At 35.9% G+C, this 16,440-nt stretch overlaps 1 protein-coding gene and 1 pseudogene across 3 annotated transcripts in view; one reads left to right on the forward strand and one right to left on the reverse strand.

Annotated features, from left to right (window-relative positions):
- The window catches only part of KHDRBS2 (KH RNA binding domain containing, signal transduction associated 2), a 512,181-nt gene that overhangs the window by 426,631 nt on the left and 69,110 nt on the right, over positions 1 to 16,440 (reverse strand). For all 3 annotated transcript variants that reach the window (XM_072944681.1, XM_072944680.1, XM_006217887.2), the window contains exon 2: positions 4,302 to 4,429. In XM_072944681.1, the coding sequence (XP_072800782.1) occupies positions 4,302 to 4,429 (128 nt within the window). The remainder of the gene's footprint in view (positions 1 to 4,301; positions 4,430 to 16,440) is intronic.
- Positions 12,146 to 14,914, forward strand: LOC102527372 (large ribosomal subunit protein eL21-like; annotated as a pseudogene).

Here is a 16,440-nt window from a genome sequence, read left to right on the forward strand (position 1 = left end):
TCAAGGGGCTAAATTTGGGGCTGATTTATACTCCTGGCAATTTAGTGCTTTAAAAAGTTGGCAGTAGCTTGAGTCGAGAAAGAAAAAGTGGGCCTTGGGGCAAATTTAATTGAAGAAAATGTCTGATGTATTTCAGAGGATTCCGAAGACAACATCAAAAAGATGTTTTTAAAAGACACTGAGAGGCTGAATGGCCCAGGTGGACAAACAGGTGCAGTAGCAACAGGTAGGTGTCCTGCAGGTGGAGGTGGCAGCTTCCCATCCTGCAGCACGCTCTCAAAGGCCAGTGCTTGTGAACCACAGTCCTTTTGCACATCTAACAGTTACAAAACAGAATACAGTGTCCATCATCACTTGTATCTTTGTTTCTTAGGCCCTGTTGAGATGAGTCAGGAAGTGGGCAAGGTATGGTCATTCAAGTAATGACACAGCAATTAACACCAAGATGGCAGAAGATCCAACTCCCGTGGGCATTGAGGCCCAAGACAGTAGGAGATTTGACTTCCAGTAGACCTTGAACCTCATTATAGGCTCACTGTAATATATTAATATGGTGAATGGCACTCCCACAGGTGCCATGACAGTTTCAAGGCTGACCATCAAAGGTCAGAAAGTGGGTGGTGGCCCAATTCCCGGGAATCACACCCTCTTCCCCACAGTAGTTGGAACAATCCTCCCACTTGTTAGCATATGAAGCTACTGAGCCCATAAAAACCAACAACCCCACACCTCGTGGCCGCTTCCCTTCTGAGTGAGATGGACCACACTCTGTCTATGGAGTGCGTAACTACTTTTACTTTAAACTGAGCACCCAACCCCCACACCTCATGGCCTGTCTCTTGCCTTCTGCAACAGCCTGCACTCTGTCTATGCAATATGTATCTCTCTGAATAAATCAACCTTTACTCAACAGGGGCTCACTCTTCAATTCTTTTCTGCATGTAAGTCAAGGACCCACACTTGGCAGGGTGTGTCCCAGGGACTCAACTCAACCCACATTTTTTCCTGAATCACTGTAAGGCACTTGTTTGTTGAGGACCAAGAAATTCTGATATTTCTTTTCTGATTCTTCCAAGGATGAACACCTACTTCATTAATATCAAATTTATTTCCCCAACCTATAGTTCTGTTCTTTTTTTGTATATGTAATAGCTCTGCATGCCAACACTAAATCACAATGTAATCTTTGAAGACATTTAGAAAAGCCACTAAAGTCAATACACATATTTCCAACACTACAAACAACTCCATATAAAAAGCCACACAAGTTCACACGTGCAAAGTTTAGAGACAAAAACCGTGAGTTACAACCACTGCTTGCCTGAAGGAGACTGTAAAATGATTCTCATTGTAATATTCATGAGTTGGAAATACTAAAATTCGAAAAAAAAATTGTGTAGTGGACTATAAAATGCAGTGTTTGTGGACATAAGGAGAAAGAGCTAACCTTAAGGATGGTGAGTTTTGGCATCATTCTCTCAGGATTATAGAGGAACACAGTGCCTCCTTACAGACCTGACTATCAAGAAATAATTTCCCTGATCCTAAAACATTTGCAAATGTAAACAATAGATGCACAAAGTCTATTTATTTACTAATTTGTTACAAACAAAACGCTGAAAACAATCAAGAGAAAGTGCCCATTAGAATAATTTAATAATAAGGCATATTTTCTCCAAATTAAGTGATTAGCCACAAAGCAGTAGAGCTGGATAAATCATTCTTAATGTGTTTGAACAGCCTTCTTATATTTTCTATAATTGAAAAATCTTAAATGTCTTTCAATTCCTTGAATTACTCAATTAAGTTAGCAAATTACCTTGTAATTAGAGATGAACGGAAACAGAATCTACCCCAAAAAGGTCAAGTAGTAAAATCAAGGAAAGGTCATTTCCTCAAGAATCCCCACACTTATGTCTTCCTCTCTGTTGGAGAGGAATGACATCATCACATTAACGATCAGCTCAAGATTTCATAATTTTTATTATAAACTTGAAATCCATACACACCGTGGTGTCCTGCTCAAAGTTCACAGCATCACTCCACACTACATACTTGACAGCTGACAAATAACTCAGCCCCACAGGTATTTTTCTAAGTGAGAAGGTTATTCTGGCAATAATCACTCAGCAGGAGAAGAAATCACCATTTTTGAAATAAAATATTATTTTCAAAAGGTTGATTTTAATTTTATTGTTATAGTATAAAAGCAAGCAAAAATAAATATGGGTCAACTTGATGGACAATTCTGTCTCTCGGTGCTCTTTTCCTAGGAAGGGGTTCTCAGGGATCTTTTATGTATGATAACCAGATTATGAAATGCACAGTGCTTTAATAAATTCAAGTGGCTTGGCATTATATTCATCAATTAAAGATGGTAAATTTATAAGGCATACACTATTATTTGATAACATTCTTCAAAACTATTCATCATTAAGAATGATCATTTTTCACATTCTTCCACACTTGACATGAAAAAGTACACCAAAATGTGAGCATGATCAGTGAAGTTAAAAATGTAATGGCTCACCAAAAAAATGAACAATTAAAAATAACAGCAAACTCTCTAAGTATTCCATCTATAACAAAGCTATGTCTTTGAGCAATCCCCACTTATCATATCTGTAAAATAAGTTTTATATATTCTGTGATTTCCAAGATTAGTCTCAGCTCAACCATTCTGTGATTCTGAAAATTCAAGGAGGTACCATAATTTGCTAGTAAGACATGGTTTATTTCAATACGCATAGGGAGTTTCATTGTTTAGAAATGTTTCTATAAATTAAGAAACTAAATCTCACACAAAAAGTAGACACTCTAAAATAGTCTTGTTTCAGTATCCATCACTATAAACGTGCATTAAAAATCAAGCATAAACTACTGTAATATTCAGCGTAAAACTCACTCATACTGTCACTTGGGAGCCATCAGGATGTGAAATGCTTTCCACACCTTATCAACATAATTTGGTCAGACATACAGCTTCATTTTACTGAGAAGCAGGCTCTGAGTCCGTGACTAGGTTTCCCACAGCCAGAGAATAGACAAGTGTTAATCTGAGAAACAGTACTGAGTTATATAATATTTAAATACATGCTTTAAAGAAAGAGCCTTGTACTCTACCTGGACTGTAAGGAGTCAAATCATCTAGTTCCTTAAGAAAGACACATTAATCTTAATATCTCATCACATTTCTACCATATTTCATTACTTTGTAAAACTTTTCATGTACATGACTATGATGGCCCAATTTAATATTCATCAAAGCATAACTGTAAAGTAAATTTAATTTTAAAATATGTACCCACTGAATGCACCTTGCAATAAAGTAAGTCTCTTTCAAAATAAACACAGAAGCCGAAAACTTGCATGCCCAAAAAAACCTCATCTGAAAGTTAAATTTTATGGTCTGGTGTGCTGTAACAGTTTATCCTGTTTGAAATAATTATAAACACAACCTTCCACTGAATCATGCTTACTAAAATTTACCATATTAGAAGACAATTGGTAAACTACAGCATTTATTTCATTTATGTCTGTAATCTTTATTATTAGGATAATTACACGGTCCTTGCTTCAGACACACCTTTCGGAAAGTTAATTACCAGCTTAAGTCTTTGAGTTTCCATTTTTTGGCCAATGCAATTTATTTGAAAATAAAAAACTCCCTTTACCTGTGGACTTTATGAATATAAGTGATGAAAATATGCCACTGAATGCTACGTTTTATAACCATGATTCTGGAGATAAAAATATCACAGGATGACACACTGTCTCATGAAAAAGTACTTTCAAGAAAACAATATCATAATTATTTTTACAAATGAACCCTTAATCTAGAAGACCAGAGGTTACATACAACCCGAGGGTCTAATAAAGATGATGCAGGCTTCCTAGACATAGAAACTCTCTGCTGAGTGGCTAATGCTGCATGTTTAGTATCATTCATTCTGCTCCCTTCTATAGTAAGCAAATGCATTTCAACATGAACCAAAACATCACTGAGTGTGTGTATTTGGACAAATTACTGAACTACTTACACACTAAATAAATGATTGAAATGTCTAGTTTTGCTTCCCACATCCACAGAAAAAAAATGCTACAACCTTCCACTGAAAATTACTCTCACCCTTGTACTTTCACAGAGCCTTCCTTCTTCTATGTCGGTATCATGCATACGTGTATATTAATGTAACGAAGCTTTACGTGTCTACTTCATGAACGGCAATGAATCAAATATCAAGTCTAATTTTTATCGATTTCACCTTAATTCTATGAGAACAAAGCATATGTGGCAGTACCTTTGGATACTGTCTGACAGGAATCAATACCCTTTCTGAGAGCTTTATGTTTTTGTTGCTGATGACGTCAAGATATTTCTTCTCTTCATCGTCTTTTTTTCCATCAGAACCTTGAAATTTTTCAATTTCTGGAAAAAAAAATATTTACAAGAAAATACAGTAAATTAAATGAGAACTCATCATAAATATGCTGATTGTCCTTATCACTCTCCTTAAAAACGAATTTGAAAAATCTTTTTTTTTTTTAAATTGAAGTATTGTCAGTTACAGTGTGTCAGTTTCTGGTGCACAGCATCATGTCCTGGTCATACATGCACACACGTAGATCCGTTTTCATATTCCTTTTGATTACAGGTTACTACAAGATTTTGAATGTAGTTCACTGTGCTCTACGGAAGAAATTTTTTAAGTCTATTTTTATACATAGTGCAAATATTTGCAAATAATGCAATTTTGAAGAATCTTGATAGAAGGACTAAATAACACCTTGTAAAAAGCTATGTCAGCACTGTTACCATCTGTAAGATGATCCCTGTCAACTAAAACTAAAACATGATGATTGAAGTTCTGACTGTCTTCTGTGAAACAAATGATGCAATTAATTTTTCACGTCTTCAAATAAAATTTGAGAAAGAATATACCATTTAAAGAATAGAACTATTTAAAATATCTAAGCAAACAATTTTCCTAGGAGCAGTGAACAGAACAAATGTATTTTAAGGTGAAGTGTTTTATTTTTACTCAGAATTATTCCTTAGAAAAAAATAATCGAAAATAGTAATCATCCATTATCTAAAATATGGTAGTAAAGATAAACAGCATGCTATTTTATATTCTAATCAAACTTGAATGCAATTTAAAAAGGGGTCACAGAGAAGTCATAGAAAGTATTAAATTTGTAAATGTTATTCATATTCATCAACATGAAATTATCTGTCTAGATGTTTAAGAGGTGCTGTTAATTTTCCCCTAAGAGAATGTTCCCAAATGGATATTTTTAAGCAAATGTATACTATTTATCATTTTTCCTTTTTAAAATCAATTTATTCCACAAAGATTTTTGAACCTCTACTATAGGTACCAAAAGTAGAACAGAAAACAAGAAAATGTCTCTGCTTTTACAGAATCTATGTTCTGATGGGGGAAATGAATAATTATAAAATGAATATATACGCACATGCATATTTATGTGTAGAGGTAAATAATAAATACAGTCAAGCTACTAAGAATATAAAAGAGAGCACAGTCAAGGAGCAGGGCTATTACTTTAGATTGATAAGGTAATATTTGAGCAGAGTCCAGAAACTAAGAAAGAGTAACCCATGAGGAGATCAAGAAGTCAAATTTTACAGTGTGATGGAGAAATGGCTTGACTCACTCTTGGAATAGCAAAAACAAGATGGCTTGTGTGTTTGAAGACTAGTGGGTGTAAAGAAAGCCTTCACAGGTGGTTGAAGGACAGATGACATAAGAGCGTGTAGGACAGGTGACATTTTCTGCTTTTTCTTGTGAATGAAGGGAAGCCGTTGGGTGGTTTAGCTGAGGGAGTCGGCCATATTTGATTTCATTTGTAGAGATAACATCAGATTGACAACCAATCATGGCAGAGAACAAGCAAAGAAACCAGCTTGGGTCTGTCCAGCTGAGAGATGACACTGACTTGGTCTAAAAAGGAAGGGATGAAATGGTGAGAAAAAAATGTATGAACTAGAGTCACTTCATGCAACTCACTGTGGAAAATCAATGTTTTGGTGAAATCTTGAAAACTTACTTTCCCTTATTTCTTGTATGTATATTAGATAGTTATTATTATCATAAAATAACCTGTAAATATGTCTTCCCTCCTCGCTCTTGGCCAATTTTGCTATTTCAAAGCACTATCTAAATTAAGATATGGATGTGACAGTTTTTCAGCTCTTTTGGTTCTATTAGAGATGAAACAAGAACATTGTGTTTCTCGTATTTTGGAGTAAAGAAAAGATGATGACTATTTTTTTTTGCCTTTCTCAAAAAATTAGTTATTCACTTAAATTTTTAAAATTATAATTGACTTAAAATAATACATTAGTGTCAGGTGTACAATATAGTGGTTTGATATTTTTATACATTACAAACTGATCATCACTGTAAGTCTTGATGGAGATTTTGTCTCCATCTGTCACCACACAAAGGTCTTACAATATTATGGACCATATTTCCTATGCTGTGCATTACGTCCCCATGACTTGCTTTATAATTGGAAGTTTGTATCTTTCTCTTCCCTGTTTGATCCATCACCTCATCGCCCTCCATTCTGGCAACCACCAGATTGTTCTCTGTTTCTATGAATTTTTTTTCTGTTTTGTTATGTTTGTTCACTTGTTTGGTTTTCTAGATTCCACATATAAGTGAAACCATACAGGATTTGCCTTTCTTTGACTCTTCTCACTTAGCATAATACCCTCTGAGTCCATCCATGTTACTAAGTATGGAAATTCTTAACTCATATTAATTTATATTGTATTTTGAAACTATTATTATTTAAAGGTCTGAGGACTTCTAGAGGGAAGGGGAATACTGTATTGCATCAAACAGCTTTGTTTTTGTTATTTTATTTTTAATAAGCATCTTTTCATAAGTGATTTCACACAGTTTATATGAAATCCCTGTAAAATTCTAGGTTATAATCTTTTAACATATTATTTATTTGGCCCATGTGCAATTTCTTAAAAATCTTTTTGAAGTCAGATTACATTGCTCACTAAGATAATACCTGAATGAATGCCATGCTGCATAGTTTGTACAGTCATTTACAATGACTTTTTCCAGTTATATGTTCTAATTTCCCCAAAGACAATTACCTTAAAATAAATTGAGCTTTTTGGAAACTAATTATATGTAGTACGTCTATAATTTCTACTTTGTATGGTAGCATCAGATTCTTATTTTTGTACTCCAGAGTATCAACAAGTCACTTTAACTTGTAAACCAAGAAGCATTCTCTACTCAAGTCTTTCAATTCCTGATAGAATTATTACAATCAGAACTCTGACAACAGCAAAGAAAAGGCTACTCATTATATCCTCTGATGCTGACGACAAACTTTTGATCTCTGCACTTTGGGTACATGCACTTACCCACCTAATAACTTTCTTACTTGTTCACTGAGACAACAGTAATGGGGACACACTGAAGAAGCCACTGAGTCCCTAATGACTAAGTGTTATGGTTTCTTCTCTCGTCACTCTGTCATATTTCGAAATAAATTACATTTGTCTGACATTATTTGCTCTCTACAAAACTATTACCTAGGCATTTTTAGCTATGCAATTTGATCAACTGATGATTAATTCCAAAAACTTTTCCATGAAGAAATGGAGCTAAATGAGATAGCATTTCTACTGTTTTCCCTGTTCATTTCTATTAAAAATGTTCATGTTCATTTCTCCCTTCTGATAACTCCAGGGAGTTATCAAGTATATCTGTATGACTAATAGCTCAGTACTGCATTTCTCCACTGTGTAGTAACAGAATGGAGTATACCACACTTGCGTGTCTTTCAAACCATGAAAAGCAATGTATACACAAATTTCCTTTTCTAATTTTTAGTTTAAAGCAATTTTACTTCATAATTAATGCATGCTCATTGTGGAATATTTAATCAACATAGGTATCCATAAAAATGGAAAGGCATTCACTATAATCCAGCAGTAACTGAACTGAATTCCTTTAGAGAGGAATACCTGAATATATAATCAATTATTAACACATCTAAAGGAAGAAATTGACAGCAATACAATAATAGTAAGGACATTTAACACCCCAATTACATCAATGGATAGATCATCCATCAACAAGGAAACACTGACCTTAAATGAAACATCTGACATGATTTTATAGATTTGTATAGATTTGTTCCATCAAATGCAGCAGAATACATGTTTTTCTCAAGAGCACATGGAACTTTCTCAAGGATAGACCATATGTTGGGACTCAAAACAAGTTTCAGTAACTTTAAGAAGACTTATATCATATTAAACCCCTTTTCCAATAACAATGATAAGAAAGTCCAAATCAATTACAAGAAGAAAACTGGAAAAATCCAAATATGTGGAGAATGAACAACATGGGACTGTACAACTATTAGGGCAATAAAGAAATCAAAGGAGAAATAAAAAATTACCTGAAGACAAATGAAAAAAATGACAGACCAAAATCTATGAAAGACAGCAAGTGGGAACTACAAGGGAAGTTCACAGCAATACAGGCCTACCTCAAAAACAAGAGAAAACTCAATCACCTACACCCAAAGAAAATAGAAAAAGAACAAAGGAAGCCCAAAATTAGTAAATAAAAGGCTATAATAAAAAAATCACAGCAGAAATAAATGAAATGGAGACTTAAAAGACAAGCAAAAAGATAAAGGAAACTGAGAGCTGGTTCTTTGAAAAGATAAACAAAATTAACAAACAGCTAGACTCACTAAGAAAAAGAGAGTGAAGGCCCTGATGGTAAAATCAGAAACAAAAGAGAAGAAATAAAAATGGATACCACAGAAATAAGGAGGATTTTAAGAAGATTATGAACAGTTATATGCCAACAAATTGGACAACCTAGAAGAAATGGACCAATTCTTAGAATCATACTCCCTTTAAAGACCAAATCATTAACATAATCATCTTAATAGGTGCAGAAAAAGTTTTTGATAAAATTCAACATCGATTTATGATAAAAAACTCTCCAGAGAGTGGGCATAGAGGGAACATACCTCAACATAACATAGGCCATATATGATAAACCCATATCATACTTAATGGGGGAAAACTGAAAATATTTCCTCTAAGATCAGGAACAAGATAAGGATGCTCACTCTCGCCATTTTTATTCAACATAGTTTTGGAAGTCCTAGCCACAGAGAAGAAAAAGAAATAAAAAGGAATCCAAATTGGAAAAGAAGAAGTAATACTGTCACTGTTTGCAGATGACATGATATTTACTATACAAAGAAAATCTTAAAGACACTACCAGAAAGCTTCTGGAGCTCATCAATGAATTCAGTAAAGTTGCAGGATACAAAATTAACATACAGAAATCAGTTGCATTTCTATACACCAATACTAAAACAACAGAAAAAGAAATTAAGGAGACAATCCCATTTACCATTACCTCAAAAAGAATAAAATACCTAGAAATAAATCTACCTAAGGAGGCAAAGGACCTGTACTCTGAAAACTATGACAATGATGAAAGAAATTGAAGATAACACAAACAGATGGAAAAATATACTGTGTTCTTAGAGTGGAAGAATCAATATTATTAAAATGGCCATATGACATAAAGCAACATACAGTTTCAATAAAATCCCTATCAAATTACTAATGGCATTTTTTACAGAACTAGAACAAACAATTTTAAAATTTGTATGGAAACACAAAAGACTCTGAAGAGCAAAAATAATCTTGAGAAAGAAGAATGGAGCTGGAAGAAACATGCTCCCTGACTTCAGACTATGCTACAGAGCTACAATAATCAAAACTGTATGATACAGACATATAAACAGACACAGAGATCACTGGAACAGGATAGAGAGCCCAGAAACAAACCCATGCACTTATGGTCAATTAAGCCATGACAGAGGAGGCAAGAATGTGCAATGGAGAAAAGACAATTTCCTCAGTAGTAAGTGGTGCTGGGAAAGCTGGACAGCTGCCTGTAAAAGCAAGAAATCGCAGCAGTATTTTTTTTGTAAAAGCAAGAAATCGCAGCAGTATTTTTTTGGGGGGGATTTTCTTTTGAATCTAGAGTAATGGAAATAAAAGCAAAATAAACAAATGGGACCTAATTAAACTTAGAAGCTTTTGCACAGCAAAGAAAACCATAAACAAAACAAAAAGACAACCTACAGAATGGGAGAAAATATTTGCAAATGATGTGACTGACAAGGGCTTAATTTCCAGAATATATAAACAGGTCATACAGCTAATAAAACAAACAAACCAACCCAAATAACTCAATCCAAAAATGGGCAAAAGATTAAATTGACATTTCTCCAAAGACACACAGATGGCCAACAGGTACATGAAAAGATGCTCAATACCACTATTTATTAGAAAAATGCAAAGCAAAACTACAATGAGGTATCACCTCACACTAGTCAGAACGGCCATCATCAAAAAGAATACAAATGACAAAAGCTAGAGAGGGTGTGGAGAAAAGGGAACCCTCCTATATTGTTTGTGAGAATGTAAATCGGTGCAGCCACTATGAAGAGCAGTATGGAGGCTCCTCAACAACTGAAAATAGACTTATCATATGATCCAGCAATCCTACTGGCATATATCGGGAAGAAACTCCAATTTGAAAAGACACATGCACTCCAATGTTCACAGCAGCACTACGGACAATACCCAAGAATGGAAGCAATCTAAATGTCCACTGACAAATAAATGGATAAAGAGTAGTGTGCATGTGCATGTATGCATGTGTGTGCGCATGTGTGTGTATGTGTATGTATATATATATATGTGGTGGAATATTACTCAGCCATAAAAAAGAATGAAATAATGCCATTTGCAGCAACATAGATAGACCCAGCGGTTATCAAATTAAGTGAAGTAAGTCAGAAAAAGACAAATATCATATTATATCAATGATATGCAGAATCTATAAAAAATACAAATAAATATATTTACAAACCAGAAGCAGGCCCACAGACAAACAAAACAAACCACACTTACCAAAGTGTAAGGGGGGAGGGGTAAACTAGAAGTTTGAGATTAACACATACACACTAATATATATAAAACAGATAAACAACAAGGACCTACTATAGAGCACAGGGAAATGTATTCACTATGTTGTAATAACCTATAATGAAAAATAATCCGAAAAAGAATATATATGTGTATGTATAACTGAATCATTTTGCTGTACACAAGAAACTAACACGACACTAAATCAACTATACTTTAATCAAATAAAACAAAACAAAAAAATTAAATACATAAAATATACAAAAAGTTATAGAGTATGAAAGGAATAAACAAAAAAACCAAAACAAAAAAAAAACACTAAACAAAAAATTTTAAAAATAAAAACAAAGAAAGAAACATTTAATTACCAAGTAGACTTTGAAAATAATTGTCAGTGCAATATACGAGAAAAGAACACTTATATGCAAAGTATAATTGTAAAATACACTGAAGCAAAGAACGTGGAATTAGTTTGGGAAGAACATGAGTTTTTGTCAATAAAATGTAAATGATCTTTCAATATAACAACGAGGAATGATGCCAGTATTGACCTGTTTTGAAGTTTATGCTCATCTAAAACCGAAAGTCAATATACGGTTGTTAAAAAAATCCTTTTATTTATGGACATTTTCAGAAGGAACTTTATAATATAAATAGTGGCCATCTGCCTGGTGATTAGAACTCCTTACTATAGATGGAGCAACAACAACTTACAGTTACATAATATGACTGAGCGAAGGGCACCTCACTTGTCCCACCTTCAAATTAAACCTTTTTACTTACTAAGCAAAAATGTTTTCTGCTCTTCATATTTGAATGCAGAACCAAATCTTTAACGATTAGTGTCGATAAAATAAAAGAATAATTTTCATGTTCCTTTGAAAACCTCTTCCCCATGAAATTTCAGAGATCCGTGACCTATAATACAGCAGGCCTCTAGCATTTCACAATTTAAGTCCAGAATGAATTAGCAAATAGACCGTAAATAATAACTATTCATTTTGAAACATAAACTTAACCTTAATGAGAGAATACGAGGAAATGCTTTAACACAAATTTCACTTCATTGATATTGATCAGAAAGATACACACTTTCCAATTTCAGTCTCAAAGATGGGTAAGAAAACGCCAATGGTACTTTGACACAGATAATATTTTTAGCATCATAACCCTGTGGGGTCAGTAATAATAATCCCACTTTTCAAATAAACAGAACTTTAAAAAGCAAATGTAACAGATAAATACAAAAAGGAAAACAATAGGGGAAAAAAAGAATTTAAAAATTTGAGATGAGCAGCCCTGAGTGTAGCCTTACATGTTCTAACTTGTCTTGAATAAGGATTTCCTGTACAATTCTTTTTTGTTTCCATACACTTTGCAACCTTTTGTATGTTTTATCTTAGAATATTTTTAGTCCTACTTACAAGCTGCCTCAAACCCATCTTAGAAATAAGTGATAAATACCACTGTACTTTTAAATGATTTGATATTTTGCTTAATAATTATTAAGCCAACAATCGCTACAAATGCAAAATTTCTCTGCGTTCTGTCTGTGGTTTTTGGAATTAAATCTGAGCTCTGAAAGTAGCTCTGTCACTTGAGAGCCCATCGTCTTAAGCAAGTTAATTAGTCTCAGTTCCTTTTTTTTAAAAAGGAAATTACATCTAGCAAATGATGACATTATGTGAAGTAGCATTTTGTGTCTCCTTCTCTGGCAATAATTATCACAGTTTTGCAATCATAATGGTTTATATTCATCACCCTCTGTATTATAATCTCTGAGCAGCAGGTGTATTTTCATGGCCCCTGTATGCAGCCAGTGATGGACCGGGTAGAAGAAATAACTCTCTAAACCTGGGCTTTCCACCAAAGAAAAATGAAATGGGTAATTTCTTACAGAACAGAGCTTAAAACGGTAAGACAGTAACCTTAGGTGTGAACGATGATGGTAGCAAAACAGACGTGAAAAATGAAAACTTCAAAAGCAACGTCAGCAGGTGCAGTGGATAATGGAGGGGATGAGAAGTCATTCTCAGACATGGAATAACAGTTTCCTTTTTACTGAGGGCATGAGTAACTATTTCAGACCCATTGATGGTAAATGAGTAGTAAAAATTTGCAAATGAAATTAATTAACGACCTACACAGTAACTATTTTGGTGATTGAAATAGAAAGAGAAGTTGCAAAACTTGATTTTAAAATAATCCAAGTAGTTGTTTCCAACAAGATAAATTGTAAGAGGGTTAGCTGTTTTATTTTTTTTAAGTTTATTTGTATTTATTTTAATTTTGGGGGGTAGGTGATTAGCTTTACTTACTTATTTATTCAGTGAAGGTACTGGGGATTGAACCCAGGACTTCATGCACTCTACCACTGAGCTACACCCTTCCGTCCAACCCAGTTAGCTATTTTAATTACTACTAATGCATGTGAATACCCTGAACCAACTAAAACTGTGAAACTATCCGACACTACCCTGCCCTGCCTCCTGGCTGCTTATCCAAATTCCCACCACTGCAAGTGTCAGCTCCCAGGTCCTCTGCCCATGGAGTTGCACGAGTAGCTCCCTGGGATTTCTTTCCCCGTGACCTCCTATCACTTAATTCCTCTGCCACACGTTCAGTCAGTACTACCGTTCAGCCCCAGCACAAGACCACATCCCCACGCTGGGGCCTTGGACAAGTCACTTAAGCATTCTGCGCTTCATCTGTTCCCTCCCACCACCCTCAACCTACCCTAAAATGGGAATCAAATCTTATCAAATGCTAGTATATTCCGAAGATCACAGGCTTCCTGACAGAGCACTGTATCTGTCACCTGTTAGCTGGGCAGCACTCGGCATCAAGAATGGTGACAGCTAATGCTTCCTACAGATTCTCTCTGTGCCAGGCAGTACCCTAACTCCTGCTTAGCAATGGGCTAGTTCACTCAGGCAGCTTGCTTAAAATTTCTGTGTTACATGCTTGCTTGTCAAATGGGCACAATATTCACATAAAGCTCCTGCGAGGATTAAATGAGCCAGGTTACTCATTCACTTAGAACCATATCTGGTATATAATAAGAGAATGATAAATACCAGCGATTCCCATCTTATTACTTGCGTTTGGGGCTGGACACGAGACGTCACTGAACGCTTTCCCATTATTCAAACAGAAGATCATGACAGCCCATGTTGTTGTATTTCACGAGATGACACCTTGTCTTTAGGGAAATTTGCGAACTACTGAGAACATATCCATGACTTATTTTTCAGTGTTTCCTTTACCAGACTAATATCGTAGTGCATACGTTTTAAAAAAATGCCATACATATTGATCTAAATAAAAAATAGTGCAAAGGGGCCCTTTTGGCAAAAACCGCCATTCATTCCAGCAATTCACCAAAATAACCAACGCAAAGGGAAAGAGAGGCACCCTCTGTGTGTTCTTCAGGTCTTTTAGAAAACACGGAGTTGTTCCTTTGGCCACATACATGCGAATCCACAAGAAAAGTGATACTGTAAGTTAAAGGGAGCGGGCGATGTTCAGAAAGGAATGCCCTACAGATGTCACCATGGCAACGCTGAAAGAGTCCACAGTGGTACCCAGCATGCTGTTTGAATTGCTGTAAACAAACAAGCTAAGATCCATGCCAAGAGAACTCACGTGTGGACTGAGCACAGTAAGCACTCCGAGAGCTTCCTGATTCATGTGAAGGAAAGTGATCAGACAAAGAAGGAAGCCAAAGAGAAAGGTATTTGGGCTGAACTGAAGCGCCAGCCTGCTCCACCCAGAGAGCACTTTCTGAGAACCAACGGAAGGGACCCTGGCCTGCTGGAACCCGTTCCCATGAATTCATGGCATGATCAATGCAAAGAAAATAGAAGACCTGGACTGATTTAAAAAAAAAAGTGAAGAAGAAGAACAGGGGGAGAGTACAGCTCAGTGGTAGAGTGCATGCTTAGCACGCCTGAGGTCCTGGGTTCAACCTCCATCCCCAGTCCCTCCATTTCAGAAATAAGAAAAGAAAAGAAAAAAAAAGAAAAGAAAAGAAAACAACAAAACAAAGCTGAATGAGGAGAATGATGCCATAGTGGGAGCACAAAAGAATGTGGAATAAGTCGGTTGAAACCACCATCAAACATGCGTGGAAAGCTTTTGACAGTACTGTCATCTAATGCTGAACAGGGGTACGTCACAGAAGGCAGGTGGACACGTTTTGTTTTTTTCCACCTTGTTAACTGCCAGACACAAACTCTTAAACCTCGAAGTTAGTGTCTTTTAAAAAGAATAGAAAAAAATAGAATAAAACCTATTTAAAAAAATAGATCTTAAAAAAAAATCAGTATTTTCTTGATACTCGTTCCAAATATATCCGTGCACCGTCCGCCAAGTTTGGGCCCCTTCCCTGAATGCATACAACGTCTGATCTTGGTTCTGACTCAGTTAAATGCACCTAAAGTTGCACACAACACAAGAGGGCAGGACACGCATTTCTGATCACTGAGAGATGACACTCAGACCACGTGGGAAAACTGTAGAGGCATCTCAGGTCGCCACCCTGCTTGTTGGTGACAAAGGCAGCATGATGTGCCGGACAGGCCAGACAGCTCTGCGGCTGCTCATCCTGGGTCCCCAACTTTGCACCCGGGACAAGGAATTTCCCAAGTGACCTAGCGGCAGTGTATCATTCAATCCTTACAATAACCCAATAGGATACCTTCTCTCAATTATTAATTCACTACCCAAAAGGGGAACCCCAAGGTTAATTTCCTAGGTGGCAGGGCTGGCAAAGTGATGGGGCCAGGATTTTCATTCCAAAGCTCAGGTTGTTTACCACGACATCAATCCTTCCTCTTCCCACCCACTCACCCCTTCACTCCGTAGCTATTTACTAAGAGCCTGCAGTGGGCGAGGCACCATTCCAGGAACCAGACACACCAGGGTGAAGCAGACGGAATCCCTGCCCTCTTGAAACTCACAGACCAATGAGGCAGAAGGTAAATGAGTAAGTAAATGATGAGATAATCTGTGTGGGCAAGAACTGTTTTGAAGCAAAAAAACAAAGCAGGATAATGTCATAGAAAATAGTTAGAAGAGTTTGATATTTTGATGGGTGATTACGGAAGTCCTGTTTGAGGTGGTAACCCTTGAGCAGAGACCTGAATTAAGGAAGGGGGGAAACACATCAATACCTAGGAGTAGTGTGTTCCAGGCAGAGGGAACAGCGTGTGCAAAGCCTCTGACACTGGAAAGGATCCGGCATCCGTGAGGGGCTGTCAGAGGACAGTGTGGCCAGAGTGGTGTGAATGTGGGAGAAAATAGTAGATGATGAGATGGAAGATGCAGAAGGAGTAACAGGAAGGCCTTACAGTTGCAGATTTTTTTTTAATTGCTTTTATATTTTTTAGCTTAATTTTGTATACTTT

The sequence above is a fragment of the Vicugna pacos genome, chromosome 20, assembly GCF_048564905.1.
Source record: "Vicugna pacos chromosome 20, VicPac4, whole genome shotgun sequence".
NCBI lineage: Eukaryota > Metazoa > Chordata > Mammalia > Artiodactyla > Camelidae > Vicugna > Vicugna pacos.